Source organism: Salmo salar, chromosome 03, assembly GCF_965601325.2.
Source record: "Salmo salar chromosome 03, fSalSal1, whole genome shotgun sequence".
NCBI lineage: Eukaryota > Metazoa > Chordata > Actinopteri > Salmoniformes > Salmonidae > Salmo > Salmo salar.
This window is the reverse complement of record NC_138293.1, coordinates 28,194,736-28,216,391: the sequence shown is the minus strand read 5'-3', so window position 1 is coordinate 28,216,391 and position 21,656 is coordinate 28,194,736. Positions and strand designations below refer to the sequence as shown.

The 21,656-nt window shown below is 42.1% G+C and overlaps 1 protein-coding gene across 2 annotated transcripts in view; it reads right to left on the bottom strand.

Moving 5' to 3' along the window:
• LOC106599291 (E3 ubiquitin-protein ligase HECW1) overlaps positions 1-21,656 on the bottom strand; it is a 56,969-nt gene that overhangs the window by 11,590 nt on the left and 23,723 nt on the right. For both annotated transcript variants that reach the window (XM_014190454.3, XM_014190450.3), the window contains exons 9-24: positions 19,899-21,200; positions 19,704-19,805; positions 19,417-19,567; positions 16,127-16,251; positions 15,795-15,937; positions 15,397-15,582; positions 15,034-15,168; positions 14,767-14,872; positions 14,514-14,610; positions 8,435-8,518; positions 8,243-8,346; positions 7,971-8,085; positions 7,648-7,761; positions 7,266-7,418; positions 4,631-4,729; positions 4,103-4,232 (exon numbers count right to left, since the gene is read on the bottom strand). In XM_014190454.3, coding sequence (XP_014045929.1) covers positions 4,103-4,232; positions 4,631-4,729; positions 7,266-7,418; positions 7,648-7,761; positions 7,971-8,085; positions 8,243-8,346; positions 8,435-8,518; positions 14,514-14,610; positions 14,767-14,872; positions 15,034-15,168; positions 15,397-15,582; positions 15,795-15,937; positions 16,127-16,251; positions 19,417-19,567; positions 19,704-19,805; positions 19,899-21,200 — 3,146 coding nt within the window. The remainder of the gene's footprint in view (positions 1-4,102; positions 4,233-4,630; positions 4,730-7,265; positions 7,419-7,647; positions 7,762-7,970; positions 8,086-8,242; positions 8,347-8,434; positions 8,519-14,513; positions 14,611-14,766; positions 14,873-15,033; positions 15,169-15,396; positions 15,583-15,794; positions 15,938-16,126; positions 16,252-19,416; positions 19,568-19,703; positions 19,806-19,898; positions 21,201-21,656) is intronic.

Below are 21,656 nucleotides of genomic sequence, written 5' to 3'. Positions count from 1 at the left end.
TTGTATTACTGTTGATGATATCTGGAAAAGTGCATGTGCACCCTGGCCCATCTACTGTTGCTAGCCCCAATTCTGACTTGTGCTCTGATATCTGTTTCACTGATATCTGCTCTCGTAAAAGCCTGGGTTTTCTGCACGTTAACACTAGTAGCTTATTACCTAAAATTGATCAATTTAAAGTGTGGTTTCACAGCTCCAATCCAGATGTGTTGGTCATTACTGAGACGTGGTTAAGGAAGAGTTTTTTTTAAAAACTGATGTCAACCTTTCTGGCTATAACCTTGTTTGGCAGGAGATCTTCCTAAGGTGGGGGAGTGGAAATCTTTACCAAGGATCACCTTCAGTGCTCGGTTATCTCCACTTAGTCTGTCCCCAAACAATTTGATTTGCTGGTTAAGCATTCAACTTTCAAATAGCTCTTCATTGACTGTTGAAGGTTTTTTTTCATCCTCCATCAGCACCGGCCTGTACCCTACCTGCCCTAAGCTCTCTCCTGGCCCCTAAACTCTCTCTGAATTTGTCCTGCTACAGTAGGTGACCTAAACTGGGACATGCTTAAACTACCTGACCAAGTCCTAAAGCAATGGGACTCCCTAAATCTTTCTCAGATTATTACCAATCCCACAAGGTATGACTCCAAACACCCAGAAAAGGCTACTCTCCTCAATGTTCTCCTCACAAATAATCCTGATAGGTACCAGTCCAGTGTTTTCAGTAATGACCTTTGAAAACTGTTTAACAGCCTGTGCTCTTAATGGCTGCTCAGTGAGACGTCCTGTCCTGATTTGTCATAGACGGTTGCTAAAACTCTTTAATGAGCAAGCCTTCCTTCATGACCTGGCCTCTGTAAATTGGTATAGAATCAGCTTGATCCCCTCTGTCAAAGAAACTTGGACGTTCTTTTTTGATATCTTCAGTGATATTGTTAACAAACACGCCCCCATAAAGAGAATTAGAAATAGGTTCAGCCCCTGGTTCGACCGTGATCTTGCAGAGTTACTCCACCTCAAGAATTCAATTTTTGCCGAAAGGCTTGGCACACGCATACTCAGGCTGACGAGCTCTCGTTCAGGCAAATGAGAAATAAGTGCACTCAGGCTATCCTGAAGGCCAAAGTTAGTTACTTTAAGTAGCAGTTCTCTCTCTGCCGGTGTCACCCCAAGAAGTTCTGGAAAACGGTTAATGACCTGGAGAATAAACCCTCCTTCTCAAAGTTGATGATGTGGTTGTTACTGACAAGAAGCACATGGCTGAGCTCTTTAATCACCACTTCATTAAGTCAGGATTCCTATTTGACTCAGCCATGCCTCCTTGCCCGTCCAACATTTCCTCATCCCTCACCCCTTCTAATGCGACTCCCCCGATGCTCCTCCCTCTTTTCCCCTGCCCGCAACAAAGTTTCTCCCTGCAGGTGGTCACTGAGTCCGAGGTGCCAAAGGAGCTCCTTAAACTTGACCCTAAAAAAACATTGTCACTGCAACATTAAAGGTCCTCAATGATGTCACCATTGCCCTTGATTCTAAGCAATGTTGTGCTGCTATTTCTATTGACTTGGCCAAAGCTTTTGATACGGTAGACCATTCCATTCTTGTGGTCCGGCTAAGGAGTATTGGTGTCTCTAAGGGGTCTTCGGCCTGGTTTGCTAACTACCTCTCTCAAAGAGTGCAGTGTATAAAGTGAGAACATCTGCTCTCTCAGCCACTGCCTGTCACCAAAGGAGTACCCCAAGGCTCGATCCTAGGCTCGATCCTAGGCCCCATGCTCTTCTCAATTTACATCAACAACATAGCTCAGGCAGTAGGAAGCTCTCTCACCATTAATATGCAGATGATAGTCTTATACTCAACTGGTGCCTCCCCAGATTTTGTGTTAAACGCTCTACAACAAAGCTTTCTTAGTGTCCAACAAACTTTCTCTACCCTTAAACTTCTTCTGAACAGCTCCAAAACAAAGGTTGTGGTTTGGTAAGAAGAATGCCCCTCTCCCCACAGGTGTGATTACTACTTCTGAGGGTTTACAGCTTGAGGTAGTCACCTCATACAAGTACTTGGGAGTATGGCTAGACGGTACACTGTTGTTCTCTCAGCACATATCAAAGCTGCAGGCTAAAGTTAAATCTAGACATGGTTTGCCAAACTAACCCTGATTCAGATGACCATGCTAGATTATGGAGACGTAATTTATAGATCGGCAGGTAGGGGTGCTCTCAAGCGGCTAGATGTTCTTTACCATTCGGTAATAAGATTTGCCACCAATGCTCCTTATAGGACACATCACTGCACTCTATACTCTTCTGTAAACTGGTCATCTCTGTATATCCGTCGCAAGACCCACTGGTTGTTGCTTATTTATAAAACCCTCTTAGGCCTCACTCCCCCCTCACTCCCCCCTATCTGAGATATCTACTGCAGCCCTCATCCTCCACATACAACACTTGTTCTGCCAGTCACATTCTGTTAAAGGTTCCCAAAGCACACATGTCCCTGAGTCGCTCGTCTTTTCAGTTCGCTGCAGCTAGCGACTGGAATGAGCTGCAACAAACACTCATACTGGACAGTTTTATCTCAATCTCTTCATTCAAAGACTCAATCATGGACACTCTTACTGACAGTAAGAGCCACAGTTGTGGCTGCTTTGCATGATGTATTGATGCCTCTACCTTCTTGCCCTTTGTGCTGTTGTCTGTGCCCAACAATGTTCCTACCCTGTTTTGTGCTGCTACCCTGTTTTGTGCTGCTACCATGCTGTGTTGTCATGTGTTGCTGCCATGCTGTGTTGTTGTCTTAGGTCTCTTTTATGTAGTGTTGTTGTCTCTCGTCATTATGTGTGTTTTGTCCTATATTTTTATTAGATTTTATTATTTGTAATCCCAGTCCCCATCCCTGCAGGAGGCCTTTTGCCTTTTGGTAGGCCATCATTGTAAATAAGAATTATTCCTTAATTGACTTGCTTAGTTAAATAAAGGTTAATGTTGGGCAATTAGGTCTGGCTCGCAGTCTGTGCTCCAGTTCATCCCAAATGTGTTCGATGGAGTTGAGGTCAGAGCTCTGTGCAGGCCAGTCAAGTTCTAACACACCAAAATCGACAAACCATTTCTGTATGGACTTCGCTTTGTGCATGGGGCATTGTCATCCTGAAACAGAAAAGGGCCTTCTCCAAACTGTTGCCACAAAGTTAGAAGCTCCACCAAACTTTACAGTTGGCACTATGCATTCGGGCAGGTATCGTTCTCCTGGCATCCGCCAAACCCAGATTAGTCCGTCGGCCTGCCAGCTGGTGAAGCGTGATTCATCACTCCAGAGAACACATTTCCACTGCTCCAGAGTCCAATGGCAGCGAGCTTTACACCATTCCAGGTGACGCTTGGCATTGCGCATGGTGATCTTAGGCTTGTGTGCGGCTCCTCGGCCATGGAAACCCATTTCATGAAGCTCCCGACGAACAGTTATTTTGCTGACGTTGCTTCCAGAGGTAGTTTGGAACTTGGTAGTAAGTGTTGCAACTGAGGCCAGACAATTTTTATGAGCTATGCGCTTCAGCACTCGGCAGTCCCGTTCTGTGAGCTTGTGTGGCCTACCACTTAGCGGCTGATCTGTTGTTGCTCCTAGACCTTTTCACTACACAATAACAGCCCTTACAGTTGACCGGGGCAGCTCTAGCAGGGCAGAAATTTGATGAACTTTTGTCTATGGAGATTGCATGGCTGTGTGCTCGATTTTATACATCTGTCAGCAACGGGCGTGGCGGAAATAGCTGAATCAACTAATTTGAAGTAGTGTCCACATACTTTTATATATAGTGTATATACTGAAAGATATACACAGATCATGAGGATAATTTCGTAGTAAAATAACATCTTATACTTTAGCTTGCTTTGGGTTTATGTTTAGACACTGTACGCATTTCTTATCATTGAGGACACCACTGGAGGCTGCTGAGGGGAGGACGGCCCATAATAATAGCTTGAACGGAGCGAATGGAATGAGGGGTGTGTGTTTGATGTATTTGATACTATTCCAACTCATTCCGCTCCAGCCATTACGACAAGCCCGTCCTTCCCATTTAAGGTGCCACCAACCTCCTGTGGAGGACACACACATACCTGTCCGAAGACTTCCTCATTCACAGTGAAGGTAAGGTCCAGCATGTCTGTGATGTCATTGTCTTTCATCCACTGTAGACTCTGATGGAACTCCTCGTCTAGGTATTCCAGATCACTCAGGTCAGTGGCTCTGCACAGGTAAACATATTTATCTCACACATTAACTGCTTTGGGGTTCACTAGGTATTACTGCACAAAGCAACCCACTGCCTTAAAGTCAATCAAGGGGAGTAACTCACTCACTAGTCTGAGGTGCATTTTCTTTGTGTTTAATTGTAAAGAATGCTGATTGTGTCAGTTGTTGTAGCCCATTATCATCCTATCTGGGGAGACTTGTCATTAGTGCTCACGCTAGAAAGTCACTCAATCTGGGTTAGACTGTGTTAAGCCTCAAACTTCTTTGGACATTTATGCCAGACTGCACACTAATCCAATATGGATAATTTTTCTTTGTTGTTAACGTGGCAGAGACTTTTTTTCTGTACAGAAGAATTGTAAAGGTCAATGTCGAGCGACAGAGACACTCACAGTCTAAGGAGAGCCTTGTAGAAGGGCCGCGTGAAGAAGGCATCCAGGAGATACTGGTGGATCAACACCAGTCCCAAAATACGCCCACTAAACCGGAACCTGCACACAAACACACACAGACAGGTCTCACACAACTTCAAAATCTTCAATATAGAAATGCTACCAAAAATAATTTACAGAAACTTGTTACAAATGAAGTCATCCATGATTCACAAATTACATTTTTGAAAGAAGCAACATTTTTTCTTTTCATTCTCCATTTACACTGAATGATGTTAACTGTCAGGATTTCTTTCCAAATAGTAATGTAAAATTAACACATTTACAGAAAGACCTGTGTGAAGGCCAACTTACAGAAGAGGAACTTTGAGGCAATTAAAACTTTTCAGTCTGAAAAAACACCAGGGCTTGATGGTATACCAGTAGAGGTATATCAGACCCTTTTTGATGTACTCAAAGATCCATTATTAGCATGTTTTAATTACTCCTATAAAAATGGTAGACGTTCAGGTACTCAACAAGGACTGATTTCATTACTACTAAAACAGGACCCAGGTGGTAAGTATAAAGATCTAGTCCATTTAAAAACTGGAGGCCTCTTACACTTCAATGTTGCGATGTGAAAATCCTGGCAAAATGCATAGCACATAGAATAAAAAAGGTTTTACCAGATATTGTTCATCCTGATCAGACAGGTTTTTTTACATGGACAATATATTGGAGATAATATACGACAATTACTTGAAACAATTGAACATTATGAAACATCAAAGATACCAGGCCTGGTCTTCATAGCAGATTTTGAAAAGGTGTTTGATAAAGTATGACTAGAATTTATATATAAATGCCTGGATTACTTTAACCCATTATATAAAAGATTCACTGAAATTAAAGTTCTGTACAGCAACCCCAGATATAAAATAGTAAATAATGGTTTCGTCTCAGAAAGTATTGAGCATTTAAGAGTAGTAAAACAAGGCTGTCTGTTTCCATATCTATTTATTATGGCCATTTGAAATGCTAGCTATTAAAAGTAGATCTAACAAGAATATCAAGGGGTTAGTAATCCAGGGCATAAAAACAAGTTTCAATGTATGCTAACGACTCAAGTTTTTTTCTTAAGTCCGCATTGTGGATCTCTGCACAGTCTCATTGAAGATCTTGATCACTTTTCTAGTCTCTCTGGACTAAAACCTAATTATGACAAGTGTACCATATTATGTATTGGATCATTAAACAACAGTGTTTACACTACCTTGTAGGTTACCAATAAAATGGGCAGATGGTGAAGTAGACATACTTGGTATTCACATCTCAAAAAAGATAATAGAACTGACAAATCAATTTCAATAGAAAGTCAGCAAAAATAGATAAGATTTCTGCAACCATGGAGAGGTAAATACTTGTCTATTTATGGAAAAATCACATTGATTAACTCTTTGAACCTATCACAGTTTACTTACTTACTAATGGCGCTACTCCAGACGACTCGTTTTTTAAAATCATATGAGCAAAGAATATTACATTTTCTTTGGAATACTAAGCCAGACAAACGTGCCTATTTAACTTGTTTGCGTGCCGCATATTAAAGATACAAATTGTCTGAAAGGAAATGGCATAAATAAAAAAATATACCAGTTTCATTTGAGGACCAAAAAGTTGACAGCTGCGCCATACATGTTGCAAAATAAATGGGAAGAGATTTTCTATGTACCGATTCCATGGCACATGGTTTATGAACTGGTACAAAAAACACTTGATTCAACACTTCAAGTTTTTTCAATGTAAATTATTATACAAAATTCTTGCCACTAACACAATGCTATATATATGGGGCATACAACTATCTCAGCTCTGTAGATGTTGCTGCGAAGACAGAATCACTAGATCATTTATTCTGTAGCATGTTTCTGGTCACAGGTTCAGGAATGGTTAAAAAAATCACAACATTCACTTACAATTAACCTTACAAATAGCAGTGTTGGGTAATTTGGAAAGCCAAATAATAATACTCGTAGGAAAGGTTTATCTTTAGCTCACAATCTGTGGATATTATACGATTTAGAAAGGTTCAAAATGTATGTAAAACATCACAGCACAATTGAAAAATATATGGCACATGGAAAGTCTATTGTGATAGGTGGGATGGGCTGAGAGTGGCTGAGGGGTGGGATTAAAGAGCTTATGTTTAGTAATCTATTGTTATGTGACTGCTTAATATAAAAGTACCATGTATGCAAAATGTATGTATATGTAGCAGAAAAGCTGTAAAAAACAAACAAGACATGTGTCCTCCGAAGAGGGAGATTGGTGGATGGGTTAATATAAAATAACAAATAAACTAGAAATCCAATGCAATTAAAGTGTTTAGGTCTCTTGACATGAGATTTCTATGAAACCCATTACTTTTTTCCTCCATACAAGAACAAGCCCAGGTTCATGATCATTAGGACATGGAAAACATTTGAAAATGCTCTGCAACGGAAAACAATTAAGAGTGTTTCTTATTAGACAAGTCAAGGTAGTCCCTCCTGGTTTCAGTCAGTTTTCTTCAATTTGGGGCCTAATGAACACATCCCAGGTTTTATGAGTTTGAAGGAAGCTTAAACACAGGACAAGCAGATGCCCTCCTCACCAATCCAGATGGTTCTCTACGAAGGCGGACATGGGGCTGATCTGGACGGTGTATGTGTCGTTGGCTGAGTACTCAAACAGGCCATAGTAGGGGTTGAACAGCTCCTGAGACAGCAGGAAGAAGAACTCTCTGGATGGCCCACTGTAGTCCAGCCTGATGGTGTGGGAAAAGAAGAGACCTGAGTTATGTCAGTAGCAGACAAATAAAACAAACATTTGTTAACCTCTATCGCCCCAAAAATGAGCAGTTTGTTCTTTAAAAGACGAGAGGGGGTTCCTTCTTGACACGTTAATTACTTTTTCAAAGTAACTGAATTGAATTCAGTAATCCTAAAGACATGTTATTTCATGTGTTCAGGTAAATAGAAGAAGCTTTGGTGTACCCCTCCTCTCCTATGAAAGTGATGTAGAGCTTATTCCTCTGTAGTTCCTTGCGTGAGTAGGCCATGACCTGGTTAAAGGTACCCTCCAGCAGGTGGTCTCTCCGGACGATAAGCCTGGAACACAACATCATAGGATTGCTCAGCAACACAGACATGGATATTCAGTATAGTGCTAATTTGCATACACAAATTAATTTGCATACACAACACTCATGTCATTGGAGGACTGCATGTCACGGAAGACTGCATGTTCTATTCTGTAACTGTATTTGAAAAAGGTGTGCGTAATCATGTTAATGGACATTTTAGACTGCTTTCCTTACTTGATCTTTCCTGGGCCCTGGCCATAGCCTTTAGCCTCCAGTTTCCTGTAGAAGTTGCGTAGTTTGGCCTCAAAGTCTCTCCGGTACGGGGCAGGTGCTCTCGCTCTCGACATTCCTGTTGACAAGCACATTCAACTCCGTGACATGCAGTCCTCCAATGACATGAGACATGGATATAACACAAGTATAACCATATGTGACATGGTTTTTGACCAATTCTTGTGAATACATTTAACCCACTACGGCTCTGTTTGCCATTAGTGCCAACCCACCTGGAGAGTTCTGTGGTGAAGACCCTGGTGAACAACGCGGAGAGAAGCTGAAGCCAGGATGGAAGGAGGGCGGAACATAGGACATGATCTCCTCTTCAAACAAGCTGTAGGGACATCCAACAAGTGACAAACATGGAAATAATGACAATACTACAATGAAACATTCAGGGGGTAATAACAGTTGCCACCTACCTCAACAGTATCACCAGGTCTGCATCACATGCTAGTTTCTCCAGTCTTTCGGTGCCCTCTGTTCTGATGTAGTGGATCTTTTCCCTGCAAGCACACATGACACAGACATTATAAACATACACTATAATCTGGACTAGACTGGGTGTGTTCTATCAAACCTGACAGAATATAATAACTTTATTTGGTTACACTTTACATTAGTGCCTTTACTACTGTGTAATTATTCCTGTAATTACAGTGTAACAAATTACTCCCTATTACACTATTTACACTGTACTTAGGGTTACTTCAGGGTATGGTTTTGGTTGAAGCTAGGGTTAGTTTTAGGGTTTTGGTTGAAGCTAGGATTAGTGTTATGGTTTTGGTTGAAGCTAGGGTTAGTGTTATGGTTTTGGTTGAAGCTAGGGTTAGTGTTATGGTTTTGGTTGAAGCTAGGGTTAGTGTTATGGTTTTGGTTGAAGCTAGAGTTAGTGTTAGGATTTTGGTTGAAGCTAGGGTTAGTGTTATGGTTTTGGTTGAAGCTAGTGTTTTGTTTGATGGGGGGTATTTTACCATAGGAAAATAGGGGAGTATATTCAAAATAATTTGTAGACAAATGTTTGTTATAGTTGTAGGTAAAAGCATTTGGATCTCCCAAGGGGTTAGGGTTAGTCATGGGAACCAAGGAGGTTTAGGGTAGGACTCAGGCCTCAGGAATGGTTAAGGTTAGGTATGGGTGCCAGAGAGGTTAAGGTTAGGATTCAGGTCTCTCGAGTGGTTCGGGTTAGGTATAGGAGCCAGAGAGGTCAGTGTTAGGGCTCAGGCCTTGGGGGTGATTAGGGTTAGAATAGTTCCAGACAACAGTCTTTCAAAAGGAAAGGTCTGTATACTAGGCTGATGATAGCTACAAGACCTACATGTACAGTTGAAGTCAGAAGTTTACATACACTTAGGTAGGAGTCATTAACTAGCTTTTCAACCAATACATACATTTCTTGTGAACAAACTATAGTTTTAGCAAGTCGCTTAGGACATCTACTTTGTGCATGACACAAGTAATTTTTCCAACAATTGTTTACAGACATATTATTTCACTGTATCACAATTCCAGTGCGTCAGAAGATTACATACACTAAGTTGACTGTGCCTTTAAACAGCTTGGAAAATTCCAGAAAATGATGTTGTGGCTTTAGAACCTTCTGATAGGCTAATTGACATCATTTGACTCAATTGGAGGTGTACCTGTGGATGTATTTCAAGGCCTACCTTCAAACTCAGTGCCTCTTTGCTTGACATCATGGGAAAATCAAAAGAAATCAGCCAAGACCTCAGGAAAAACAATTGTAGACCTCCACAAGTCTGGTTCATCCCTGGGAGCAATTTCCAAATGCCTGAAGGTAACATGTTCATCTGTACAAACAATAGTATGTAACTATAAACACCATGGGACCACACAGCCGTCATACCGCTCAGGAAGGAGACGCGTTCTGTCTCCTAGAGATGAACGTACTTTGGTGTGAAAAGTGCAAATCAATTCCAGAACAACAGCAAAGGACCTTGTGAAGATGCTGGAGGAAACAAGTACAAAAGTATCTATATCCACAGTAAAACGAGTTCTATATCGTCATAACCTGAAAGGCCGCTCAGAAATGAAGAAGCCATTGCTCCAAAACAGCCATAAAAAAGCCAGACTACGGTTTGCAACTGCACATGGGGACAAAGATCATACTTTTTGGAGAAATGTCCTCTGGTCTGATGACACAAAAATAGAACTGTTTGGCCATAACGACCATCGTTATGTTTGGAGGAAAAAGGGGGAGGCTTGTAAGCTGAAGATCACCATCCCAACTGTGAAACACGGGAGTGGCAGCATCATGTTGTGGGAGTGCTTTGGTGCAGGAGGGACTGGTGCACTTCACAAAATAGATGGCATCATGAGGGAGGAAAATGATGTGGATATATTGAAGCAACATCTCAAGACATCAGTCAGGAAGTTAAAGCTTGGTCGCAAATGGGTCTTCCAAATGGACAATGACCCCAAGCATACTTCCAAAGTTGTGGCAAAATGGCTTAAGGACAACAAAGTCAAGGCATTGGAGTGGCCATCACAAAGCCCTGACCTCAATCCTATAGAAAATTTGTGGGCAGAACTGAAAAAGCATGTGCGAGCAAGGAGGCCTACAAACCTGACTCAGTTACACCAGCTCTGTCAAGAGGAACGGGCCAAAATTCACCCAACTTATTGTGGGAAGCGTGTGGAAGGCTACCCAAAACGTTTGACCCAAGTTAAACAATTTAAAGGCAATGCTGCCAAATACTAATTGAGTGTATGGAAACTTCTGACCCACTGGGAAGGTGATGACAGAAATAAAAGCTGAAATAAATCATTCTCTCTACTATTATTCTGACATTTCACATTCTTAAAATAAAGTGGTGATCCTAACTGACCTAAGACAGGGCATTTTTACTGTGATTAAAAGTCAGGAATTGTGAAAAACTGAGTTTTTAAATGTATTTGGCTAAGGTGTATGTAAACTTCCGGCTTCAACAGAATATTCAGAAACACACCAAAATATATTAAATAAGAATAATGAATCCAAAGGGCTTTCAAATTAGGGGAATATTTGGGATGGGGAATAAGTGCAAATCATAAATGCAAATCATAAGTCAAATCCCCAAAATAGGGAGAAAAAAAGTAATTCCTATAAATATTCACTCAAATTGAAACTAAAGTAAGCCTATGAGGAGTTATTTCCATCACATAATTTCTACCAAATCCACACAAAAGTAATCAAAGGTAAAGAGATTCTACAGGAATTCAGACAATAAATAATAATGATTATGACAAGTACAATAGATCTGTAGCTTTATCCTAAACCAATTCATAAATCCCAGTAGACTTCAAGTCTAAAGCAGCCATAAGATGGAGACAAATTACTGTGTGGCTTTTTATTTCTCATTGAGGCCAAGAGCCGGGCTGCCCAATCCTCTTCCTGAAGATCTACTGTCCAGTTGGTTTTCAGTCCAACCCTAATTTAGCGTATCTGATTCAGCTAGTTAAGGTCTTGTTGAGCAGCTAATTAGTAGAATCAGGTGTGTTAAATTAGGGTTGGACTGAAAACCCACAGGACTGTAGGGTTGGGCAGCCCTGGTTTAGAGAATCAATGGTTCCTACTGGTCTAATCCATTGTCACTCTGCTCCCTGTCTTTGAGTTTTTGACCACCAGGCCAAAAATTCTAAGGTTCTCCACTGTATGAGCCCTTAAGTGGGCATACAACCCTTCTGAATGTGGTATGGATTTAAAAAAAAATCTGCATTGTAGTGCATTGTGTGTCTCTCTAATATAGAGTTCATGACAAACAAGGCACTCGATCGCATAAACCACATTTCCAGTATCTAATGGGACTACATGCCTGATTGGCCCCCCCAGACCCGAAGGCCTATTGGACAGAAACTTTTTGGGGGTAAAATGCTTATTCTGTACCAGTTTCTTCTTAGACAGGCTTGAATGGACTAGATGTCCTTCAAGTTCTTATTCCTCCTATAGGCTGAGATTACCCTGAAATATTTCAAGGCCTCACAATCATTCTGGGCCTGTTGAAAATTAGATTTAAGTTCAGAGTGGAACCCCTCCAGAGCCTGAGAATAAGTCCCCACAGATGGAACCACGTGGCGGTTATCCTTCTCTACCTTATATGCTCCATGGGTCTGGAAGGTCTGATTTACCTCAGTCTTAACCTCTCTTAGGAACTGCCTAGAGTAGCCCATGGGCCTTAAGGCTGAGGAGAGTATTCTTGTGGCCTCTATTTCCCCAGGGAAACTACAAATTCTGTGGAAAGGTATAAGTTGTGATTTGATCAACCCCCTTTATGTGTGTTTTGCATGGAAACTACATTTGTGAAGGAAGGCATGTCTATCTGTTTCCTTAAAGAAAACTTTAGTTGCCAATTGTTTGGTTTCTCCCCCCTTTTCAATGAAAAATATCTGTGGATCTAGAAATGCAATTTTTTTTGTATTGCAAATTATGTGTAATGGTGATTGCTAAGTGATGTGAATTCAAAAGGTTTAAGAATTCCCTGAATTCAGAGATGGAGCCTCCTCCCAGTCCAAAAATACCATCCAGATACCTAAGGTGCAGCAATTGTAAGGTCTTACGTTTAAGGAAATTAGTAGATTTGGATAGAAAACACTAAGGTTTCTAAAACTGTTTGAATGGTGTCTGTGAGTATAACAGAACTCATATGGCAGGCCAAAACCTGAGAAGATTCTATGCAGGAAGTGCCCTGTCTGAAAATTTGTAGTCCTTCTGTTGCATCTTTATCGAAATTACAGCATCTGTGCTGTTACATGACACTTTCTAAGGCTTCCATTGGCTCTCTAAAGCGTTCAGAAAGCGGAATGACATGCCTCCTGTCTCTGGGCAAAGTACAGCAGCAGAGTTTGTAAGTGGCCTGCCTGGGGACAGTGAGACTGAGATGCGCGTTCACGAGACTTCTCAATTGTTTTTCTTTCAGTCTTTGAATGAATACAACGTTGTCCGGTTGGAATATTATCGCTATTTTACGAGAAAAATAGCATAAAAATTGATTTTAAACAGCGTTTGACATGCTTCTAAGTACGGTAATGGAATATTTTGACATTTTTTGTCACGAAATGCGCTCGCGCGTTACCCTTCGGATAGTGACCTGAACGCACGAACAAAACGGAGGTATTTGGATATAACTATGGATTATTTGGAACCAAAACAACATTTGTTATTGAAGTAGAAGTCCTGGGAGTGCATTCTGACGAAGAACAGCAAAGGAAATCCAATTTTTCTAATAGTAATTCTGAGTTTAGGTTGCCCCAAACTTGGTGGGTGTCAAATTAGCTAGCCTGTGATGGCCGAGCTATGTACTCAGAATATTGCAAAATGTGCTTTCGCCGAAAACCTATTTTAAAATCTGACATAGCGTTTACATAAAGGAGTTCTGTATCTATAATTCTTAAAATAATTTATGTATTTTGTCAACGTTTATCATGAGTAATTTAGTAAATTCACCGGAAGTTTTCGGTGGGTATGCTAGTTCTGAACATCACATGCTAATGTAAAAAGCTGTTTTTTGATATAAATATGAACTTGATTGAACAAAACATGCATGTATTGTATAACATAATGTCCTAGGAGTGTCATCTGATGAAGATCATCAAAGGTTAGTGCTGCATTTAGCTGTGGTTTTGGTTTTTGTGACATATATGCTTGCTTTGAAAATGGCTGTGTGATTATTTTTGGCTGGGTACTCTCCTGACAATCTAATGTTTTGCTTTCGCTGTAAAGCCTTTTTGAAATCGGACAACGTGGTTGGATTAACGAGAGTCTTATCTTTCAAGTGGTGTAAAATAGTAATATGTTTGAGAAATTGAAGTTATAGCATTTCTGAGGTATTTGTATTTCGCGCCACGCGATTCCACTGGCTGTTGAATAGAGTGGGATGCTAACGTCCCACCTAGCCCAGAGAGGTTTTAACCAGGATTTGGACATTAAGCTAGGGTTAGAGTTGTGGTTGAGGCTAGGGTTGAACTGCCATGTGGACATGAAGCTAGGGTTAGGGTTGTGGTTAGGGTTGAACCAAGATGTGGACATGAAGCTAGGGTTAGGGTTGAACCAGGATGTGGACATGAAGCTAGGGTTAGGGTTGTGGTTAGGGTTGAACCAAGATGTGGACATGAAGCTAGGGTTAGGGTTGAACCAGGATGTGGACATGAAGCTAGGGTTAGGGTTGGGGTTGAGGCTAGGGTAAAGGTTGAACCAGGATGTGGACATGAAGCTATGGTTGAAGTTAGGGTTAGAGTTGAGGCTAGGGTTAGGGCTAAGGTTACTGCTAAGTACAGTGTAATAATGCATAATTACAATACTTGTTACACTGTAATTACATGAGTAGTTACACATTAAGGGCACTGTAATGTAAAGTGTTAGCCTTTATTTTTCCGAGTGGGAACTTCAGTTATGGAAGTATGGAACCAATACAGCAGTGATTTGAGATATATTCACATTCTCTGAATCTACAAAGTCCTCATATAAAAAATAAATGAAATTCATCCCCCAGTGTGTATATCTACCTCAGGGAATGGTTCCTGGACAGGGCTGGCTGGCGCTCCGTTAGAACTTCTAGTATTCCAGGCTGACGGAGGAAGGCCACTATCTTCTCATTATACGCTGCGAATGGAACAAAGACATTGAATTCAGAAGACAGTTAGACTGACTCACACAGCAGAAATTGACTCACATTGACTAACTGCAGAAACTGTATCACACAGCAGAAACTATAACACGTGATTTGTGTGCTTTGTGTATTGTATGTACAGGACACACCTTGTGGCACTGGATCAGGATGATGCTGGCTCCGCATCGCGGCCACCACACTGTTCCCAGGCCGTGACAACAAGGCCGCACCTCGACTACGGGACACCTCCGAGGCCTGACAGAATACATATTACAAAAGGTACAGCTATAAACAAGCAAATACATAAATTAAATTACATTTTCCCATAATTCGAAGACGTTATGGTTATCAATCAAACAGTTACAACACTTAAAAACAAGGACATGTATTCTCTATAGTACTGTTTGACTTCTGACCTCTCCAGCACTGTAGCTGCGTAATCGCTGCAGGTGCTGCCTGTGGGTCAGGTGGTTGGGCAGACAACCGTTCTGAAGAGGGATTCTCGGGTCGATGAACGTGGTTGCTCGGCTGTTGTGGTCCACAAAGAAGTTCTGGACCAAAGAGAAGATGTTACAGGAAAAAAACGTACCAAAGTTAAACACAAATCTAAATACCGGTACTGCTAGATCTGAAGGCATAGACCAAATCAATAGAATCATTGGTAAACTTATTCATTTTTTTCACATATTTTCCATCTTCTCAACCAAGGTACATTAAACTCTTATGTGAATAAGTGGGAGAGTTAGCTGTGGATGAACTAAGGGTTGATGTCTCTGCACCTTGCCCTGAGGGTCAGTCTTGATCTCCCAGCCCCGAGGCAGTTCCAGCTGGGCATCAGCGAAGCGGTTGAGGAAGGTAACCAGGTCTTTGTTGTGCTGGTACCTCTCAAGGTTACGAGCGTCTCTACGAATCTTCAGGATCATGTGCTTCAGGCACGTGCTGCTGGTGAACATGCGGTAGGCCCCCTGAGAAGAGAAAAACATAACAGCATAACCCTGGAAACAAGAAAAACCATACACAACCAATCTGAACCACAATGGAAGAATATTCAGCATCTGTTACTGAAGACTAGAATATGTTACTGAGCATTGGTATTGGTGTTCAAAAGGGAACTATGTTTGTTATAATTGTCCACTGTGTATAGTTATAATTGTCCATTAGGGAGATAGGTACTCACATAGTTGGCATGGAGGACAGTGAAAAACTCTGGGTGTGTGATGAACTTCACCGCTGGACTCTGTAACATAGCTGTGATCTTCTGACTGTTGACTGGAGATGATGACGAGGAGGAGGAGGAAGAGGAGCTGTCTCTTCTCAGCTCTACACACACACACACACACCAGGAGGGAACAAAGGAACATTACCTAAATGGTGACAGTTGAGTACTAGATTGTGTGTAAAACTTTGAAAACCCTTTTGTATACCCATGACATGACTTTTTACAAAGGAAGATTACACTTCAGTTTATTGCATTCTGTAATTGTGACATTGTGGTGTGGTCCCACTTACCATTAGCCATCGAAGGAGAGTCTGTCTCACTGCTGTTGTTGTTGAGGCTTGTTCTCTCACTCCTGCTTCTGCTTCCTTCATTCTCACTCCTGTCTGTGGCCATGGTCCTCTGGATGCTCTGGTACCTGACAAACACATCAGCACACATTTACTAAACATCCTTAAGTCAGAGCAACGGTGCCTCAATCTAGACCATTCCTTTAAATGTGCAAGAAACGGCTTGTTAATAAGATGATTAAGGTAAAATATCTTAAAAATATTGAAATAAGATACATTACTTGTTTTTTTAAGAGGTGGATCAGCTTAATATCCATATACATACACGTATGCATACATATACACATATACACATACCTATATAGATATACATACTTTAAAAATATACCTTTATTATTCCCCGCAAACCATACCATCCTTCCCCCAATTGGAGTAAACGAATAAACACTTAGGCTTCTACCTTCTACCTTATACACATTTTACAGACAATCTATTTTACAATAGTTATATTTTGTTTGTTTTTAGTCCTTCCTCTATTTCTGATGTCCATCCAGTTTGATTTCTAATTGTAACTGTGCTATTTCACAAAAGTTCTGAACCTATATACATTTTACAGACCCCGTATGTTTTACATTGGTTATCTTGTTATTAGTCCCACCCTTCAACTCCTCCCATCTATCTCTCAACCTCATCCATTTTGGATTTCTATTTGCCATATATTTTTCAACTGTGCTGTGATGCTTCACAAAAGTACTGAACCTTTCTATTTTTTGCTAAAATAATTATTATATTATTGATTGATTAACTATGGCTTTTCAAATCACCCAGTATTGCTATCTGCAGCGTTAGTTCTCGGCAAATGTTGCAATTCTTCAGCTGTCACGGGTGTCGTAGGGATTTGACCAAAACGCAGCGGGAACGTGTAAACTCATCTTATTTTATTAAAGAAGGAAAACGTATACAAAACCACAAACGACAATAAACAGTCCTGTCAGGTGCACGAACACAAAACAGGAAACAACTACCCACAAATCCCATAGAAAAAACACCCCTCTTAAATAGGACCTTCAATTAGAAGCAACGAGGAGCAGCTGCTTCCAATTGAAGGTCAACCCAATAAACACCACATAGAAATAGACATACTAGAACTAACAGAAATAGACTAACAAGAACATAGCCCAACAAACTCCGAAACACTCTAAACAAACACCCCCTGCCATGCCCTGACCAAACTACAATAACAAACAACTTTTACTGGTCAGGACGTGACATCAGCCATTCCTGGACATGTGATCAAAAACGAGCTACATATGGACAATACCAAAATAAAATTATCTAATGACTCTGCCTCCTCACAGCAAAATCTGCAGAGCTGGGAAGATTGTATCCTCCATATATATAACATTCAATTGGTTGCAAGAATTTTGTATAGTAATTTAAATTGAAAAATTAGAAGTTTTGAATCCGGCGTTGTTTTGCATATCAATTCATAAACCATGTGCCATGGAACGGGTACATCAAATCTCTTCCCAACTATTTTGCAATTTATATGGCACAGCTGTCAGTTTTTTGGTCCTTAAATGAAATTGGCATTTGTTTTTATTTATCACACTTTTCTTTAACCATTTATGTTCTTTAATACAGGGCTGACATAGAAGTTCCTTACTTTTTTCCCCTTCTACTTGCCTCTTCCTTTTTTGTGGTAATGCTGCAATATACATGACTTGTTTATATTAAGCCTTTTTTTAAATAAGCAAAAAATTATCTGCTAATGACGTTAGATAATTCATCTTGGTAAGACATTTTTTTATTAAAAAAACACATTTTTATTGAATTATCACTCAATACTGCACAATAAATGTAGGTTTAATCCCCAGAGAGAAAGAAATAGAATTTGCGACCATTGATCAATGGATTCCACTACTGTAATAGTCTTCCATACATGTGAGGTCTGTGCAGGGGTTATCCTGACAGAGAGAAGGATCTATGACACAGCCCACTGCTCATGTCTCCAGTTGGACACACTTCTCATTCCAGACACACAAAGGGAATTCCACCAGCCCAGCGAGGGCAAGCCCTGTCCTCGCCTTCAATAAGCATTTAAATGAATTTCTCCTCCCTCGCTCTCTAGGTCTCCAATCCCATTAAGAGATTTCATGCACTGCAGTTGTATAATAACACTTATGCAATTCTTCACAGCCTGTTGTGCACATTTCTCATCTGATTATTACTGTCAAGACTTAGTGACTTTTCCTCCATTCAGAATATCTCAGGCATTTAATGGAGAGTTATTCTAGTAGTGGCTCAAAAAGACAGTACAAGCGTAAAAAAAAGACAGCCACAGTCCTAACCAAATGTTCAACACACAACAACACACAGTTACTATCAGCAGCAAATGCTTTTGAAAAAAAAATCCAAGCAATAGGTATCAATGGGGGGCAGGGTTCTGAAGTGTCTGTCCTATATGTGAGAGATAATGTACAAGAATGATCAGGATTATTATATATTTTTTTACATGTATTTAACCCCTTATTTTTGGCACTAAACAGTCTCCATATATACTGTACTTCCATTCTCTTTTTCAACTGGAACTGGAAGACCTTCAGATGAGTCTTGTGAGGTCTGTGGGCGTCCTAGAGCAAAATAACCGACATGAAGTGTTCGTGAGAGTCACCTTTCTACGGTGTCATATTAGTGTGTAGCCCAAACTGTTCGGGCGCTACAGACAGAAGTTGGCAGATCGGCTGTACCGCATTCAAACAAGTACCAAGATGCTTGTGGGGGTCGTTAGAGCCTCATATTTCCACAGAGGCGTATTAGTTTGTAGGCCAAACCATTCCAAACGCTACATACGATTTTGTGAGAAGACCGATTTTCGGGATGTGTCATGATCTGACAAACACCACTCTAGCTCTGCCACCTTTCACCGCAGATGAGGAAGTGCTACATACACTAGGCAGATGTGGTAGATTGAGATGCATCGATTGCAAAAAAATCTCCATCTTAAAGTGACAGATTTTTATGGGTATTTTTGTATTATGCAAATTCATTTCCGGGCACCGACATCAACTTTCGGGGGTTTAATACAAAACTCCCCCATTCTCAGAAAGAACTGAACCAATTCTAAGAAAATCCTCCAAGAAACAAATAAGCTTTAGGTTCTTTTTACAACCACCAGATGGCCCTGTATAGAGTACGTTTTCACTTGTTTTCTTTTAACATACAATGAAAAGTGGCTACAAAAATATGATCTACCTCTCTCTTCTTTCTTCCCGTCTCCCCCATTCACTCACCTTCTATTGAGCTGTTCCATCTGTTGAACGGATCCGGACCTCCTCATGCCGTCGGGCGTGGCTGCTGAGGTGGGTCTCTGCCACGTGGTGGTCCTGTTGATGTGGTCCACGTAGAACACACGACCGTGGCTGTCCACACGCGCCTCCCAGTCTATACACAAACACACAGTGGAGACAATTATTTCTTAGTTACTATCATTAGTTTTGTCCTGGTATGTATTGTTCATCAACAAGGAATATGAATGATATGACTCAGAGTCTCAGACAAAGTTATATACAAAGCTCACTTGGTGGAAGTGGTTCATCTATAGTGGGGTAATGATGAGGATCATGACGCAGAGCAGGAAGCTGGCTGACTGGAGGATGACTGGACGGTAGGGGACAATCTCCTATAGGACGACAAAAACAGGTCAGTATATCCTAACTTACCCAACTCACATCTCTATTTTGCTAGTTAGTATTCAGTGAGGAACCCAACTCACGTCCTATCTTCCCACTGGGCCCGGCCACGGGTGACTCTCCGTTTTTTATGAAGCTCTGGGGGCTCTGGACCTGCGTGGACGGGGTCACCTGCCACTGGGGCATCCCATCTCCTGGCTCCCTGCTCTCCGCTCCGTTCACCTCCATGTCCTCATCCTCCTGGGAGGGGAAATCACTGCTCTCCACAGACATCCTGGCTGCAGCCACTAGAGGTGCCTGGTTGTGACGGCCTCCTCGGCCCTCATAGCAGGAATCACTGCAGCAGGGCTCCATGTCATCCTCGTCGGACACTCTCTGGTGACCCCTGACCTGGCCCTGGGGGTGGCGGCCCTCGCTGTCCAGTAGCAGGGCCAGGTCGGACAGACGCTCGATGGACAGGCTGCGAGGCAGGGTCCTCCTGGGCCCGGGGGTCAGGGGTTCTGCCTTTTCATCCTCTTCTGAGCCATCCTGGACCCTGGGGCTGAGCTGGTCAGGGCCTGGGTCTGGATCGGGCTCTGTTTCAGCCTCAGCCCCATCTCCCTCCCCGTCCTCCTGGGTGCCTGGCTGGGTGGAGGGCAGACTGTGGAGGAGGTGGTGGATGCGGATGTAGTGGGAGCGAGGGGTCTCGGGCTCCCCACAGGCCGAGGCGATGACTGTCTCCAGCTCTGACACGGGCAGGGAGCAGGGCCGGTTCTTACGCCTAGGGGTGGTCCTGATGCGCAGGGAGCAGCATTCCTCGTCCCCTTCCTCCTGACCCACCACCTGTTCTGCTGGCTCCCCAGGCGCTCCACTCTCCATGTCTTCCAATACAGCAGGGATGACCTGACCCTCTGCTGGGGTACTGTCCACCCCCTGCTCTGGGTCAGCAAGCTGAGGACTGGAGGGGGTTTGCTGCCCCCCTTCCTCCCTGTTATCCTCTACCGTGGGCAGCTTCTCTGCAGCCACAGCTACAGCCACAGCAACCTCCTCCTTCCCCTGAGCTCCATTGACCTCTGGTTGGCTTGGTTCTGTTTTTAGGGCCTTGGCTCTGGAACAGCTAGACCCTGAGTCTCCATCTCCATCTCCATCCATGGGCTGCTCTGAACCCAAAGGCCCTGCTGGATGCCCCTCCATGGGCGTGTCTGTAACTGTATCTCCTCCAATTGGAAGTTCTGGAGCTCCAGCGTCTTCCTCCTCATCCATGGGGAGTTCGGGAGCCCCCGGACCCAGGCTCATGGTGTCCTTGGCCTGGCCCTGGGCCTGGGAGGTCTGGCCCTCCCCCTGGTTACTGGTCTCCTGCATAGCGGCACACTCAGGCTCTGTGCTGAGAGACATGTCTTCATCATCTGCAGGAGCAGAACAGAGCTCATTACCTCCCAGTCAGAGGCCTGTGATGGCCTGCCAGGCTGACTGACACAAAGTGGGTCATATCAACATGAAGTCACACTATTCATTAGTTAATAGACCACTCTGTTTCTGCTTTGGTATGTCAATGAATGGAAAATCCTGTATACATTGAGTATGACAATATGGCAAATTGTAATAACAGAATGTTTAATATCTGCCAGTCTAAATGTAGATTTGAAAGTTGATATTTACAGAAACACTTACAGTACATATTATATATTCTTATCTTCCCACCTCTGTATTGAAAAACACTAAGAGAACCTACATGACATGAGAGGAAGCCAACAAACACGATGTACACCTCTCTGATTCAGAGGGGTTGGGTTAAATGCGGAAGACACATTTCAGTTGAAGGCATTCAGTTGTTCAACTGACTAGGTACCCCACTTTCCCTT